The sequence below is a fragment of the Vipera ursinii genome, assembly GCF_947247035.1.
Source record: "Vipera ursinii genome assembly, chromosome: 1".
NCBI lineage: Eukaryota > Metazoa > Chordata > Lepidosauria > Squamata > Viperidae > Vipera > Vipera ursinii.
Genome location: NC_139512.1, coordinates 192,763,129 through 192,778,351, shown reverse-complemented (window position 1 = coordinate 192,778,351; position 15,223 = coordinate 192,763,129). Strand labels below are relative to the sequence as shown.

At 43.1% G+C, this 15,223-nt stretch overlaps 1 protein-coding gene and 1 long non-coding RNA gene across 2 annotated transcripts in view; one reads left to right on the top strand and one right to left on the bottom strand.

Moving 5' to 3' along the window:
* The window catches only part of LOC310632646, a 1,302,393-nt gene that overhangs the window by 689,222 nt on the left and 597,948 nt on the right, over positions 1 to 15,223 (bottom strand). The window lies entirely within an intron of this gene.
* LOC310632522 (cytochrome P450 2K6-like) overlaps positions 1 to 15,223 on the top strand; it is a gene marked incomplete at both ends in the record, with an annotated part of 46,335 nt that overhangs the window by 10,845 nt on the left and 20,267 nt on the right. Inside the window, 6 exons of the mRNA XM_083349751.1 lie at positions 4,889 to 5,051; positions 7,694 to 7,843; positions 8,481 to 8,641; positions 9,343 to 9,516; positions 11,229 to 11,373; positions 13,622 to 13,806. Coding sequence (XP_083205877.1) covers positions 4,889 to 5,051; positions 7,694 to 7,843; positions 8,481 to 8,641; positions 9,343 to 9,516; positions 11,229 to 11,373; positions 13,622 to 13,806 — 978 coding nt within the window. The remainder of the gene's footprint in view (positions 1 to 4,888; positions 5,052 to 7,693; positions 7,844 to 8,480; positions 8,642 to 9,342; positions 9,517 to 11,228; positions 11,374 to 13,621; positions 13,807 to 15,223) is intronic.

Genomic DNA, 15,223 nt, shown 5'->3' with positions numbered 1-15,223 from the left:
TGAGGATAGAGACCATTGATGGGCGGGAGCTTGTATCAGGCCCCATTAAGTCTGCCACCCAAACTTTGCACCTAGCCATTGGGGCACATGAGGAGGTGATTCAGTTTTATATCACGGCAAACCTCCATCTCCCTTTGGTCCTGGGTATGGCCTGGCTTTGGACCCACGACCCTCAGGTGACGTGGTCACAGAACACCATCTCTTTTCCGAGCCTGCAGTGTGTAGACCACGTCTGCCACACCTGTGCTAGCCAGGAAGTCTCCGCCCCTGCTGGCTCCTTGCCTCCTGACCTGATGGACTTCACGGATGTGTTCAGCGAGAAGGAGGAGAACTGTTTGCCCCCACACTGGTCCTACGATTGCCCCGCGAACCTTCTGCCCAATGCGCCACTGCCAGTGGGACGCCTGTACCCAATGTCGGAGCCCGAGTTGGTCGCTTTGCAGGACTTTTTGGACAAGAACCTGGCCAGGGGGTTCATTCAGCCTTCATCGTCCCCAATCTCAGCCCCAGTCCTCTTCGTTAAGAAGAAGACGGGGGATCTACATTTGTGTTGCGATTACCGTTGACTGAACGCCATCATGGTGCGGAATTGGTACCCCCTGCCACTCATCCCGGATCTGATGGAGAGGCTGCGTGAGGCAACCATCTTCGCCAAGCTCGATCTCTGAGGGGCCTATAATCTGGTACAGATGTGAAAGGGGGATGAATGGAAGACGGCGTTTGGCATCCAATACAGTCATTTTGAATATACCGTTATGCTGTTTGGGCTGACCAATGCCCCTGCAGTCTTCCAACATCTGATGAACAATGTTATTCGGGACATGTTGGACAGGTTTGTGGTGGTCTACCTTGACGACATCTTAATATACTCCCGGTCCAGGAAAAGCCATCTGCAGAACATCTGCCTCATCTTGCAGTGCCTTCGGGAGCATCAACTCTATGTGAACCTGGAGAAATACCTTTTCTTCCAGACTTCCATAGAGTTCCTTAGCCACATCATCTCTCCTGAAGGCATTGCCATGGACCCGCGTAAGGTGGAGGCCTTGTGTAGTTGGGAACCCCTGTGTCGAGTGAAGGATATCCAGCGCCTTCTGGAGTTTGCCAACTATTACCAGACCTTTATCCCGGGCTTCACTACACTGACAGTTCCACTAACCTAGCTCCTGAAGAAGAAGGTCACGTTCTGGTGGAGTTCCCCGCAGAAACAGGTGTTTGAGGTCCTCAAGAAGGCTTTCATCACGGAACCCGTCCTTAGGGTCTCCTCAGGGTGCCATCGGCCAGACAATGTCGGCTGGCGACCCCCAGGGGGAGGGCCTTCTCTGTTGGAGTGCCTGCCCTTTGGAATCAGCTCCCCCGAGAACTTCGGATGGCCCCAGATCTCTGGTCCTTTCGTCGCGACCTAAAGACATACTGTACCTTTTCCAACTGGCCAACCTGGACTGAAGACGGGGGTTTTAATATTGCTTTATTTTATTGGTTTTAGTAAATAATGGGGCTTTGCAAATTTAATTTTTTTTAATATTTGTATTTATTGTTTTTATTGTTGGTTTATTGTTGTTAGCTGCCCTGGGTCCTTCAGGAGATAGGGAGGCATATAAGTCCCATTATTAAATTAAATTAAATTAGGCACCCGAATCCGAATCGTCCCTTTGTCGTGGAGATGGATGCATCTGACATGGCTCTTGGGGAGGTGTTGTTACAGGCCCCGGTGGATGGCGGCACTCTTTTTCCCTGCACTTACTATTTGCGGAAACTCAATCCTTCCAAGCGCAATTACACCATCTGGGAAAAAGAGTTGCTGGCTATCAAGGCCACGTTTGAGGCTTGGCGGCATCATGTTGAGGGGGCCTGACACCAGGTGGAGGTCCGGACGGACCATCAGAACCTAGAATACCTGAAAACAGCCAGAAAGTTGAACCAGCGGCAGATCCGGTGGTCTTTGTTTTTCGCCCGGTTCAACTTTCGTGTGATCTACATCCCCAGCGGTCACAACCAGAGGGTAGATGCCATGTCCCGCAAGCCGGAGTACCTCCGCACCAAGGACCCACTGCCCCCATGGATGGTGCTTCCAGCAGAATCCTTGACCGCAGTCCATGAGCTGGTGGACCTGTGGGCTCAGGTGCATTAGGCACAGCGCCTGGTCGACTGGTTGCAACAGAGGAAGGCCGAGGTTGGTCCCATGTTCCCGTGGACTTTGGAGGAGGGTTTGCTGAGATATCGGGGGTGACTCTATGTACTCCAAACCCTTGTGATGACACAGTGTCATGACAACCCTGTGGCAGGGCACTTTGGGTTTTTCAAGACCCTCAGTTTGGTGACCCGGACCTTTTGGTGGCCTCGGGTATGGCATGATGTACATGCATATGTGACGTCCTGCGTGCCGTGCCGACAAGCAAAGGCCGCCATGGGCACAACTCCTGGCCTCCTCCAACCCCTGCCGACACCAGAGAGACCATGGGGAGCAATCTCCATGGACTTCTTAACAGACTTGCTGCTGTCCTCAGGGTTTACCACTGTCCTAGTAGTGGTTGACATGTTAACCAAAATGGCACACTTTATTCCATGTCATGGGCTGCCAACGGCCCGGACGACTGCCTGGTTGTTCCTGCAGCATGTCTTCCATCTCCACAGCTTGCCAGACAGGGTAGTGTCAGATCATGGTGTGCAATTCACAGCACAATTTTGGAAAAGCCTGATGGCCGCGTTGGAGGTGAAGGTGTGCTTGTCATCGGCACACCATCTTGAGACTGATGGGGGGATGGAGAAGGTAATTGGCATCCTGGAGCAGTACCTGCGCTGTTTCGTGAACCAACAGCAGGACAACTGGGCCGATTACCTCTCCCTAGCGGGGGTTGCCTTTAACAACTCCCAACACACCTCCACCCAGACCACCCCATTCTATGCCAACGTGGGGTACCATCCATGGCTCTTCCCTCTGGCTCCCTCAGATTCCCCGGTTCCCGAGACCTAGGACTTTCTGTCAGAGTTGCATGCAGTCCAACAATTGGTATGTCACCAATTGATCTGGGCCAAGGAGGACTATAAACGGTTTGCCGACTGCTCCCAACAGGCAATGCCACCGCTGGTGGTCAGAGATTGAGTGTGGTTATCCACGAGGCATCTCCCGACTGACCGACCGGTAAAGAAACTTGATCATCGATACATCGGCCCATTCCCGATCGAAGTGGTGATCAACCCTGTGGCCTACCAGTTGACTCTGCCACGCTCCATGTGGATCCACCTGGTCTTCCACTGATCCTTGCTGGTCCCCGAAGCCCCTTCGTGTTCCCTTCAACTCCCGACAGTTCCTGCTCCACTGCCTACACCCGACCAGGACGGATAAACAGAGTATGAGGTGGCCAGTATTCGGGACTCCCATTGGCTTAAAGGGCGTTTTCAATATTTGGTTGAGTGGAAAGGGTGCGGGCCTGAGGACTTCTCCTGGGTCGACACTTCCACAGTTTGTACCCCCAACCTCATGCAGGCATTTCATGAACAATTCCCATCTCGACCCAATCCTGACCGTCAGACCCAGGGAAAGGGCCCTGCAGTGGGGGATGGTGTTGTGGCCCCAACCCCTGCGCCTGTCCTAACTGAGGAAGAGGACACTGAGGATGATGGGGAGGAACTGGCCTCCCTCGCTGGGGCCCTCCTCTCTGGCAAGGCCTCCATCTCCATCTGGAGGCCGAGAGGAGCAGAATGGGAGTAGCCAGGTTGGGAGGGAGTTCGAGCAGCTGCAGCAGTCTAGCGAAGATGATTCATGGCTAGATCCTCGAGAAAGATGCAGGGCCAAGATTTTGCAGCCACGCAGGTTGGGTAGGAGGGCCAGGGAGTAGCTGAGTCATTGAGCCACACTCCATAAGGTATAAAAGGGGGTGTGGCTGCTCTCAGAACTTTGTGACGAGCAATAGTTTAAACAATTTCTGGTCACATCTTTGGAACTCTGCTTCTTGTTTGAAACCCTGGTCTGAATTCTTGGCAATGCTTCTGTACATTTGCTACTGGACTGTTTGCTTGGACGTTATCTCATTCCAGCTGCAATTTGAGGTAACGAGCCTATGTTGCTGCCAAAGCCTTATCAGAAGGCAATTAACTAAAGCCTGTAGAATTAACTCTTGCTAGTTTTTTTATTGTTTTATTTTTTTTTATTTTTTAATCCCATTTATATCCCGCCCTTCTCCGAAGACTCACGGTGCCTTACAATTTAAAGCACAAAGCAATGTGCTTAGCAATAGCCTTCATTCTATGTATATGCCTGCTTATTAGGGCTTTCGTGCCCCCCCCCCCAGCGGCATTATTACAAAGTCAGCTTATTGCCCCCAACAATCTGGGTCCTCATTTTACCTACCTCGGAAGGATGGAAGGCTGAGTCAACCTTGAGTCTGGTGGGATGCGAACCTGCACTAATTGCAGCCAGCTGGTGTTACTTAAGGAGGGATTAGCCCACTGCTCCACCAAGCAGTTGTGCCTGCTTGTTTTGTTTCTACTCCGGGAGGGGGGAACAGAACACTGGAGAAGAGCCTAATGCTGGGAAAGATTGAGGGCAAGAGAAGAAGGGGACGACAGAGAATGAGGTGGCTGGATGGAGTCACTGAAGCAGTAGGCGTGAGCTTAAATGGACTCCAGAAGATGGTAGAGGACAGGAAGGCCTGGAGGAACGTTGTCCATAGGGTCGTGATGGGTCGGACACGACTTCGCAGCTAACAACAACAACAAAGTCTTACTGCTTGGCCTGTACATTTCATAAATGGTCTTTTTTCTTAGGTAAATATTTTTTATTATTGTGCATGTGTATTTCAATCTGCAAAATGTACATATTCTCATCGTGATTTATAAAGGGTCACTTTTTTTGACCATAGCTCTCTCTCTCTCCCTTTCTTTGTTCCAGCTATCCAAACAGTATGGACCTGTGTTCAAAATCCAACTGGGAGTCCAGAAAATAGTGGTGCTAACGGGATATGAGACCATAAAGGAAGCTCTGGTGAATAACGCTGATGTGTTTGCTGAGAGGGCCCGCGTCCCCATATTTGAGGATTTTTCAAAGGGTTTTGGTGAGGACCTTCATTCCATGTCCATACAGTCTGGAAACATATAACTGTATAATGGACCATTTGTAACAAAGTTATCACAGGATCAGTAGAAATTAGATATGACTGAAGCTAGTTTTTAATTTATAAATAACTCAGCTTGTTCCAAAATAATAAGTGAAAGAGGTATAAGGGAACACAGGGAAAAAGGAAAGTTTTTAAAAAAAATAATAATAATAACTGTGGATAGAAACTAAAAAAGAAAAAAAACATGTCAGAAACTAAATATAGGAAGCAACTACAGAAAAACAGTATAGTATAGCTCTTGCTAAAATTTAGTGCTATTAATTAGATAATTGTATATTCTGGAATAAACAATACCACAGGGTGTTTTTTTAATAAAAGATGATATATTGCTTTGCTTTCTTTAAAAAGTCACTAGCCAGTTCTCTGCATAGAGATGGTCTTTGTAATTATTCTGTTAATTGAGACCATAAATATCTTCCTCAAATTCTTCCTCTAATGATTATCAGGATATTTTTTGAGCAGAATTACTTGGGTCTCTTCCATGAATGGCTTAGATCAGTGTTTCCAAACACACAACAACAACAACAACAACAACAACAACAACAACAACAACAACAATGTTGGAAGGAATCTTGGAGGTCATCTAGTCCAACCCCTTGCTCAGGCAGGAAACCTTATACCATTTCAGACAAATGGCTGTCCAGTCTCTTCTTAAAAACTTCCAGTGTTGGAGCATTCACAGCTTCTGGAGGCAGGTTGTTCTACTGTTTAATTGTTCTAAATGTCAGGAAGTTTCTCCTTAGTTCTAGGTTGCTCTTCTCCTTGATTAGTGTCCATCCATTGCTTCTTGTCCTGCCTTCAGGAGTTTGGAGAATCGCTTGACTCCCTCTTCTTTGTGGCAGGCCCTGAGATATTGGAACACTGCTATCATGTCACCCCTCACCCTTCTCTTCGTTAAACTACACATATCCAATTCCAGCAACTGTTCCCTATATGTTTTAGCCTCCAGTTTCCTAATCATCTTTGTTGCTCTACTCTGTACTCTTTCCAGACTCTCAATATCCTTTTTACATTGTGGTGACCAAAACTGGATGCAGTATTCCAGGTGTGGCCTTACCAAGGCATTGTAAAATGGTATTAATACGTCACGTGATCTTGATTCTATTCCTCTTTTAATGAAGCCTAGCACTGTGTTGGCTTTTTTGGGAGCTGCAGCACACTACTGGCTCATATTTAAGTGATTGTCCACTAGGACTCGGAGATCCCTCTCACAGTTACTACTATTGAGCAAGGTACCCCCTATACCTGTGGTGGTGAACCTATGGCATGCGTGCCATGGGTGGCACACAGAACCCTCTCTGTGGGCATGCACACCATCATCCTAATCCTTTATAAAACCTTTTTGGTTTAGGCCTCTACAGCCATGTGCAAAAACAAAAAAAGGTTGAATCAATCAATTTCATCTTTTTGCGGGGGGAAAAAAGATCTTGCAAAGTTGGAATTGATTGATTGAACTTTTTAGTCCCACCTAGTCTGCCGTTACCACCGCAGCCATGCCTACCCAATGGGCCACGCCCACCCAATGGGCCACACCCACCTGGCACCCGACGATTAATAAGTGGGTTTTGGGTTGCAGTTTGGGCACTCGGTCTCTAAAAGATTTGCCTATAGTATACCTGTACATTTGGTTTTTCTTGCCTAAATGTAGAACCTTACTTTTTTCACCATTGAATTTCATTTTGTTAGATAGCGCCCAATGTTCAAGTCTGTCCAGATCCTCCTGTATCTTAAGCCTGTCTTCTGGAGTGTTGGCTATTCCTGCCAGCTTGGTGTCATCTGCAGATTTGATGAGTTCCCCATCTATCCCCTCATCCAAATCGTTGATGAAGATGTTGAAGAGCACTGGGCCCAGAACAGAGCCCTGGGGCACCCCACTACACACTTCCTTCCATGTAGATGCAGTTCCATTGAGGAACACACGCTGAGTACAGCTGGTCAGCCAGCTATGAATCCATCTGGTGGTGATGCTGTCTAACCCACATTTTTCTATTCATTAAGACATATGGATTTCAACTTACAGAATTGGCTGGGGAATTCTGGGAGTTGAAGTACAGACATTTTTAAGATAGAAAAATTGGAAAACTTAACTGAATGTTTAAGAAATGTTCCTTGGGTTGGAAGAGCCAATGGATTACCTGTATTATATGTATATAGTTTATTAAGTGGTTCAGAACATAAGGTAAAGCGTTGACAGCCGGCCATGAGGTAAAGCGCTTGACAGCCGAACATGAGGGAGTTTTGACAGCTGTCAAAACTCCCGACTCACGCAGGCGCACTAGCTGACAGCTCTCAGCTGTCAAAGCAACACATGCCGCCAGCACGAGGAGCCGAGCTGTCAGGCGTTCCGCGGAGCTGATTGGAGCGGAAGCAAAGCGGGAAAAAGACCGGCCGGTGATTGGACAAGACGACCAGCGCCAGACTATAAAAAGCTGAAAGGCTCCTGTTATTATTGCTCTGTCCTAATAAATCTGTTAAAGTTACCAGCTGTCTTGAGTGGTCTGTTCCAGCCACTTCATTACCTGTAGAGAGTAGCTCTCTTCAGAATCAGTTGAAATTTTGAATACTCTTTGTTTTTTCAGGAGTAGCTTTTTCCCATGGTGAGAACTGGAAAGTGATGAGGCGATTTATGTTAACCACATTACGGGACTATGGGATGGGTAAGAAGTCTATGGAAAGCAGAATAGCTGAAGAGTGCAGTTTCCTGATAAAGAAGTTTGAATCATATAAAGGTGAGTTGGTGTTTCTTCTTGGGCTAAAGAGGTTATCTATCTTATGTTATCTTGAAGGGGTTGAGGTTTCTTCATGACCTATTCCAGACTTGCAGAACTGTTGTTCTGTTTAAATAGATTTTATTGAAGGGCTTTTACAATGCTAAAAGGTAATAAAAACTCAAATCAGAAAAAAAACTATAAAATAGAGGAAACAGAAAGTGCAAATAGGAGAGAGAAAAGGATGAGAGAGAGAGAGAGAGAGAGAGAGAGAGAGAGAGAGAGAGAGAGAGAAGAACTTTAAAAAGAAAAGAAAAGAGAGATAGAAAAAAAAGATTATTTAAAAAAGACTCATGATTTTTCTTGCAACAAATACAGGAAAGTTAATGGAGTCCCACTCCCTATGAGATTACCTCTTCCCATAACTACTCATCCTTATCCATTCACAAATACAAAACTCATTGTGATTTCTGTCCAAATGTCATCAAATCATCCATAAAGATTTCCAGAGTTTTATTTTAAAAACCCATATTTTAACTCTGATTAGAGAAGCCAACTGATGCTAGAATCAAGGTGGTGAAAATATAAGGTTAGTACGTAGTTATGATAATTTTATATTATATTAACATTTTGATGAAATTCTACATTTGATGTATAGGAACACCATTTGAATTCAGAGGAATTATGACTGCAGCTGTTGCCAATATCACAGTATCCATTTTAGTTGGGAAGCGATATGACTTTGAAGATCCAGGTTTTATGAAATTATTGAACTTGGCAACAGAAAATGCCAGGCTTTTGGGAAGCCCCTCAGTGCAGGTAATGATTATCCATCTGAAAAGTTCATTTAGTGTGTAGGCACAGCAGTGTGCATTTTTCAGCATTCATTGCAAAATCCAGAATCTAATGTCTAATATCAAAAAAGTTTGGGATGATTCAAAATATATATTTAAAAGTGACACAATATTTCCATCATTATTCCACTCGAGTATCCAAATATGTATGGATGTATGTCATATTTATATCTATATCAAATGGTTTTTGCAGTGGGAACTTGATGCAACTCTGTTTCCATTTTCCAGTCAATTTACAGAAGATATGTAAGAAAGGCTAGAATCTAATTCAAATGTGTTTCAATCACTAAGAACAACTAGATGAGAATTATACATGTTAATGAGAGCAACACAATATTAACTAGAACTGTTTATGACAGAACCTCCAAAATTCTCCACCAAATTTGTGGTGGAAAAAATTCCTGTACACTGCATATTGCAAGCCCTATGTTTAAGGAAACTAAAAGGAAGTCAATTTCTGAATTGTAATTGGTCTATATTATTATCTATATATATAAACAGATATCATTTGACTCTGTAAAATCACTTAGAGAGGGCTGTAAAGCGCTGTGAAGGGGTATATACTGTAAGTGTAAGTGCTATTGCTTTTGCTATTTGTAAGTCTATCCAAAATGATATTCTAGGTATGCGTCTTCTTTGTTATCTCTGTTATTTTGTATGTTTCAGCTGTATAACATGTTTCCCATACTTGGCTTCCTTTTTGGCACTTATAAGAAAGCCCTGAAGAATGGAAGGGGATTGAATGCTTTTGTCAAGGAAAACTTCATCCAATGTCTCAATAATCTGGATGAAAATAACCCAAGAAACTTTATTGATTCATATCTTGTACAACAGAAAAAGGTAATGTAATGTGCAGAAATGGCAGCTTGAAGTTTTCCATCACATTTTGCAAATGGAAGTACCCACAATTGGCAACAATCCTTATTATAGGGGGGAAAAAACAAGCCTAGCATATTCGCAATGATCTCCAATTATTTATTTTGCCTTCAGTACTGTAATGTTGAAAGGTTTTTTGTATTATACTCACTAACCAGCATTATTATGGTCACTAATCACATTTAGCCTAATTTCAAAGCACTTGAAAATCCTAGAATAATAATAACCCAGAATCCATTTATATATTTCTTGTAAATTATAATGTTATGAACCCCATAATGAATTCTGCCTCTGCATTGATATCAATAATGAACAATTTGTTTGTAATTCTTACAAGTTGGCACACATTTGAGGAACATTATATTTAATTATGATGTTTTGTTTCATAGAAAATTTGCACAAAAAAGATATAGCTGCACATAAAAAGAGTATTATTGGGGTAGTTATATCAATTGCATAGAAAGTAATATACAATATTTCAGGAAAAAATATGTTCAAAGACTTACAATTAACAGTTACATATTTTCAAAGGGTTTTTGTAAAAAAAATGATTTAAAACACAATGAATAAATTGTGAATATATTAAACATTGGCCAGATTTAGATTAATCCAACATCATTAACTGAGAGATGCAGGCTTTTGTACATGGCGTTTCATTTCTTTAGGAAATGTCACTGGAGATGGACAATATTCAGGTGATGTATTCTTGGCAAGATTTCAGAAGTGGTTTGTACTTCCTGCTTACTAAACCTGAGAGAGAATGACTGGCCAAGGTCACCCAGCTGGTTTCATGCCTAACGGAAGACTAAAATTCACCGTCTCCCAGCTTCAAGCCGAATGCCTTCAGCAGTACACTAAATAGGCTCTCTACTTACATATACATCAATTTAGTTACTTACACAAATACAATCCAGCTACAGAAATTGATACACTCACTCACTTACTCACACTCACTCACTCACTCACTCATACACACACTCACACACAGAGGCATTGAGAGAAAGCATAGAATTAATCTCTTCCAATGATGGTTATGAAACTGAAGATTTTTTTTAAAAAAACCCTCAGAGGTGTGTGGAATTGTAACCTCCTGAATAATAACTTTCATGTGGATCATTATTTATAAATTGTATAGCAATCCCAAAGGAGAGATGACAGTATCAAAAAGGTTTTTACCAGAACATTTTAGAACCTGTGGTGAGAATGTCAACTTTGTGGAGTCATGTGAAGATTCTGTAAATAGGTAATATCCATTAAAACTTAAGGACTAGCAGACAAGATTACCCATTGGTATTAAGGTCTAAACCTTAGCTGATAGAGGGTTCGACAGCAAACAGAAGTCATTGCAAAACCAGACTGATCTGAGTTTGGAACATTTTCAGAATGGTTGAAAAACATCTGGTAAAGTCAGAACATTTTGGACTCAAAATGGACTACTTCAGGCTTAAAACATTTTGCATGCTAATAGTGCATTTAAATACCTTTTGGACAAGGCAGATTTCCACTGAGGAAGAGTGGAAATTTGGCTTTTTAAAAAATATCTGGACAGAACATTGCTGATTTGCTTCGGTGCAACTAGAGATTGCTTTAGAGAAGACTGCACATACTTTGCAATGTGTCCAAGAGTGCACCATTTTAAAACCAATTTTAAAACCAGTTCTTTCTTTTAACTCTAGGAAAGGAAGATCCAGAACAATGGGTATTTCAACCATAAAAATCTAAAAGAATCCGTGACAAATCTATTCATTGCTGGTGTGGAAACAACTTCAACCACTCTATTTTGGGCCTTTACGCTAATGATGAAGTACCCTTTAATTCAGAGTAAGTGCTTTACAATTTGACAGCTTCATTACTTTAGTATCTTGATTTCAGGTATGCAGTGTTAGATGTGGAGTAATTAACATAAGTGACAGTGACTTTGGATAATATCTGAGTGAAAGAGGGGAAAAAAGGCAAAGAATTCCATTTCCAATTTTGTGTACTGACTTAAATCATGCAGAAGCACAAATGAAACATCTGCCTTAAAGCAATTTGTTTTTCCCCCCATCCCTCTCTATTCTCCAGAGCATGTTTTGGAAGCCAAATCCAAAGCATGGTGTAGCTGTAGAATTTAGTGAGTACATACTGTTAGTTACTGGACAACTATGATGGTGCAAGACATTGGAGTCTATTATATTACTTATAATATGCAAAACCCAGTAAGACCAACAGAGACTCCAGGCAGGGAACAATAAAGTCATATCCACATAAACACAAACCAGAATTATTCAAATCCCCATGAAACAATAACAATTCTCACAATGGCTTAATCTACCTTAGATGGCTTAATCTACCTTATAATCTCAATGCCTGCTGAAACAGGACTACTTTTCTCCTGGCCAGCTCAGACTCAGAAGATGAAGAGGTGTTACAGGAGGGTCACAGCCTGAGGGGATTCAGCAACCCTTTTTTCTTTTTGAAAACCATTTTAGCAATGAAATAAGATTTATCTTTGTGTCTGTGATTTTTCTTTGGCTATTTTATGAAGTGTCAATAGGCTAGGCTGCATTTGTAGCTCCAAAGGAGATTCTTCCATACTGAGTCGGGTCTGCCATTCAGAAGGCCTGCTACCTGGTTCACCCTCCAGGCACCTATTCAAGAGGGGAACCAGCAACAGAATGTCTCTTCACAACCAAACTGGATGGTCAGGTTAAATTGTGACACAATGTTGTCTGATATATCACAGACAAGTCAAACTCAAGGCCTGTGGGCCAGATCCGGCCTTTGATGTCTTTAGATCTGGCCTGCAAGCAGATTAGTAGGAGGAGGTATGAGTATTTACCTCCTTGCTTCTTCTGGTGTCTTGTTAGTGGCAGCAGCACTCGCAGAGGATGGGTAGTGGGAGTCTGTCCATTGCATGGAACTGTGCAGCAGTGGTAACCACAAGGGTGGGTAGGCATGGGTTATGACTGCTCACAGTGGCCAGGGTGGTGTGGCTGGGTAGGCCTTGCCAGGTAGGTGCAGCTGGCTGGGCCCCATTGACTTGGGATGGCTAGGTTGGCACAGAACAAATCATACTGTCTAAATTGATGTGGGGACAACTCGGTGCCCCACAAGCTCCTCACATCACCAAACTGCTGGCAGCCAAGCATCCCTGCTCTAGTCCCTTGCTTCAGGGTGGGGTCCTGACAGGTAAATGGAGTTGAGTGTTTATTGGCTGGATGCCCTTCCTGATGCCTACACAGAGTTTGCAGCAGATATTTTTTCTTTGCACCCTGATCTGTCACTGTCTAGAATTGAACTCTCAACTTTTGAGAGTGGGAGGCATATTCACCTCTAGGCAGTGGTGGGATTCAAATATGTGAACAACTAGTTCTCTGTGTGGATGCTGCTTCCAGAAGTCCATTCTGGGCTTGGGCAACAAAAAATTAGCTACTGGTTCTGCCGAAGTGGTGCGAACCGGCTGAATCCCACCACCGCCTCTAGGCCACTACATTGATCGATCTGATATATCACAGTATTATGTGTAAAAAGCACAGGGATCATATGTACTATTAAAGCTTCTGTCTTATGTTTCTCTGCATGCATTGTCATGCTGTTTTGGACATTTTTTTTCCCTTGGCTTTTCTACAGAATCAGGGAGGAGAGCGGGAAGAATGGAATGTGTGTTGCAGCTGTGGAGCTGCATGATTATCCACAGTTTGTTTTGGAAACTGAAGATTTTTTTCTCATAATAATAATTGTCTGGAGCTTAATTGGGTAATGTGACCTGTGCTGTCAGGTGGAAAAAGGAGTTGCTATCCTTTTAATATACTGCTTTCGCACCAATTTAATCAGAGCTGGCTTTTGCATTCATTAGTGCCAGTATGCTATGCTCAATAAAGCCTGGCAGTGCAGATTGCAATGTCTCAGGTGTGCTTGCTTTGTTGGGATCATCCGCTGGAACTATGACATGTATATTCTTTAATCTGAACTAGTGAATGCACTGTTCCTCCTCAATGCATTTCCTGCCATTGCAATTTTATATTTCCAAAAGTTAACACCCTATCCAACACATTGCACTTATCTTTATCATTGTTTATTATCTCAGAAAAGGTCCAAGAAGAAATAATAAATGTTGTTGGATATGCTCAGCCAAGAGCCGAACACCGAACAAAAATGCCATACACAGATGCTGTAGTCCATGAAGTTCAACGATATGCTGATGTCGTTCCATTAAACTTGCCACATGCAACTACAATGGATGTTAATTTTAAGGGCTACTTCATTCCAAAGGTGATTGTATTTGTACTGTTCAAACAATCTTCAAAAGTTTTCATAAATCACTTGCTACAGACTCTGTTCATTTTAGGAATATAGTAATCTGCCATATTTGATTTTATTCAAACTCTATGGAGGCACAAGCCTCCATACATATAGAGCCAAGTATATATTGTGTGTGGGGGAGAGTTATATTAATCTATGGTAGCCAAAAAAATCAGAGTTTATACCACCATAATGATCAAATAGGAATGCAAGCTATTCTTAAGAATAATTAAGTGACGATGTTTCTCATAGATCCTAATACATTCTCATAGAATACTGTATTTATTGACCCTTTTTGTTCTGCCATCTACATGCAACATACAGTCAGGTCCAGAAATATTGGGACATCGACACAATTCTAACATCTTTGGCTCTATACACCACCACAATGAATTTGAAATGAAACAAACACAATGTGCTTTAACTGCAGACTGTCAGCTTTAATTTGAGGGTATTTACATCCAACTCAGGTGAACGGTGTAGGAATTACAACAGTTGGCATATGTGCCTCCCACTTGGTAAGGGACCAATAGTAATGGGACAGAATAATAATCATAAATCAAACTTTCCCTTTTTAATACTTGGTTGCAAATCCTTTGCAGACAATCACAGCCTGAAGTCTGGAACGCATAGACATCACCAGACGCTGGGTTTCATCCCTGGTGATGCTTTGCCAGGCCTCTACTGCAACTATCTTCAGTTCCTGCTTGTTCTTGGGGCATTTTCCCTTCAGTTTTGTCTTCAGCAAGTGAAATGCATGCTCAATGGGATTCAGGTCAGGTGATTGACTTGGCCATTGCATAACATTCCACTTCTGTCCCTTCATAAACTCTTTGGTTGCTTTTGCAGTATGCTTTGGGTCATTGTCCATCTGCACTGTGAAGTGCCGTCCAATGAGTTCTGCAGCATTTGGCTGAATGTGAGCAGATAATATTGCCCAAAACACATCAGACTTCATCCTGCTGCTTTTGTCAGCAGTCACATCATCAATAGATACAAGAGAACCAGTTCCATTGGCAGCCATACATGCCCACGCCATGACACTACCACCACGCTTCACTGATGAGGTGGTATGCTTAGGATCATGAGCAGTTCCTTTCCTTCTCCATACTCTTCTCTTCCCATCATTCTGGTACAAGTTGATCTTGGTCTCATCTGTCCATAGGATGTTGTTCCAGAACTGTGAAGGCTTTTTTAGATGTCGTTTGGCAAACTCTAATCTGGCCTTCCTGTTTTTGAGGCTCACCAATGGTTTACATCTTGTGGTGAACCCTCTGTATTCACTCTGATGAAGTCTTCACTTGATTGTTGACTTTGACAAACTTTGACAATAAAAGGGACGTGGTGGCTCAGTGGGTCGGGATGCTGAGCTTGTCGATCAGAAGGT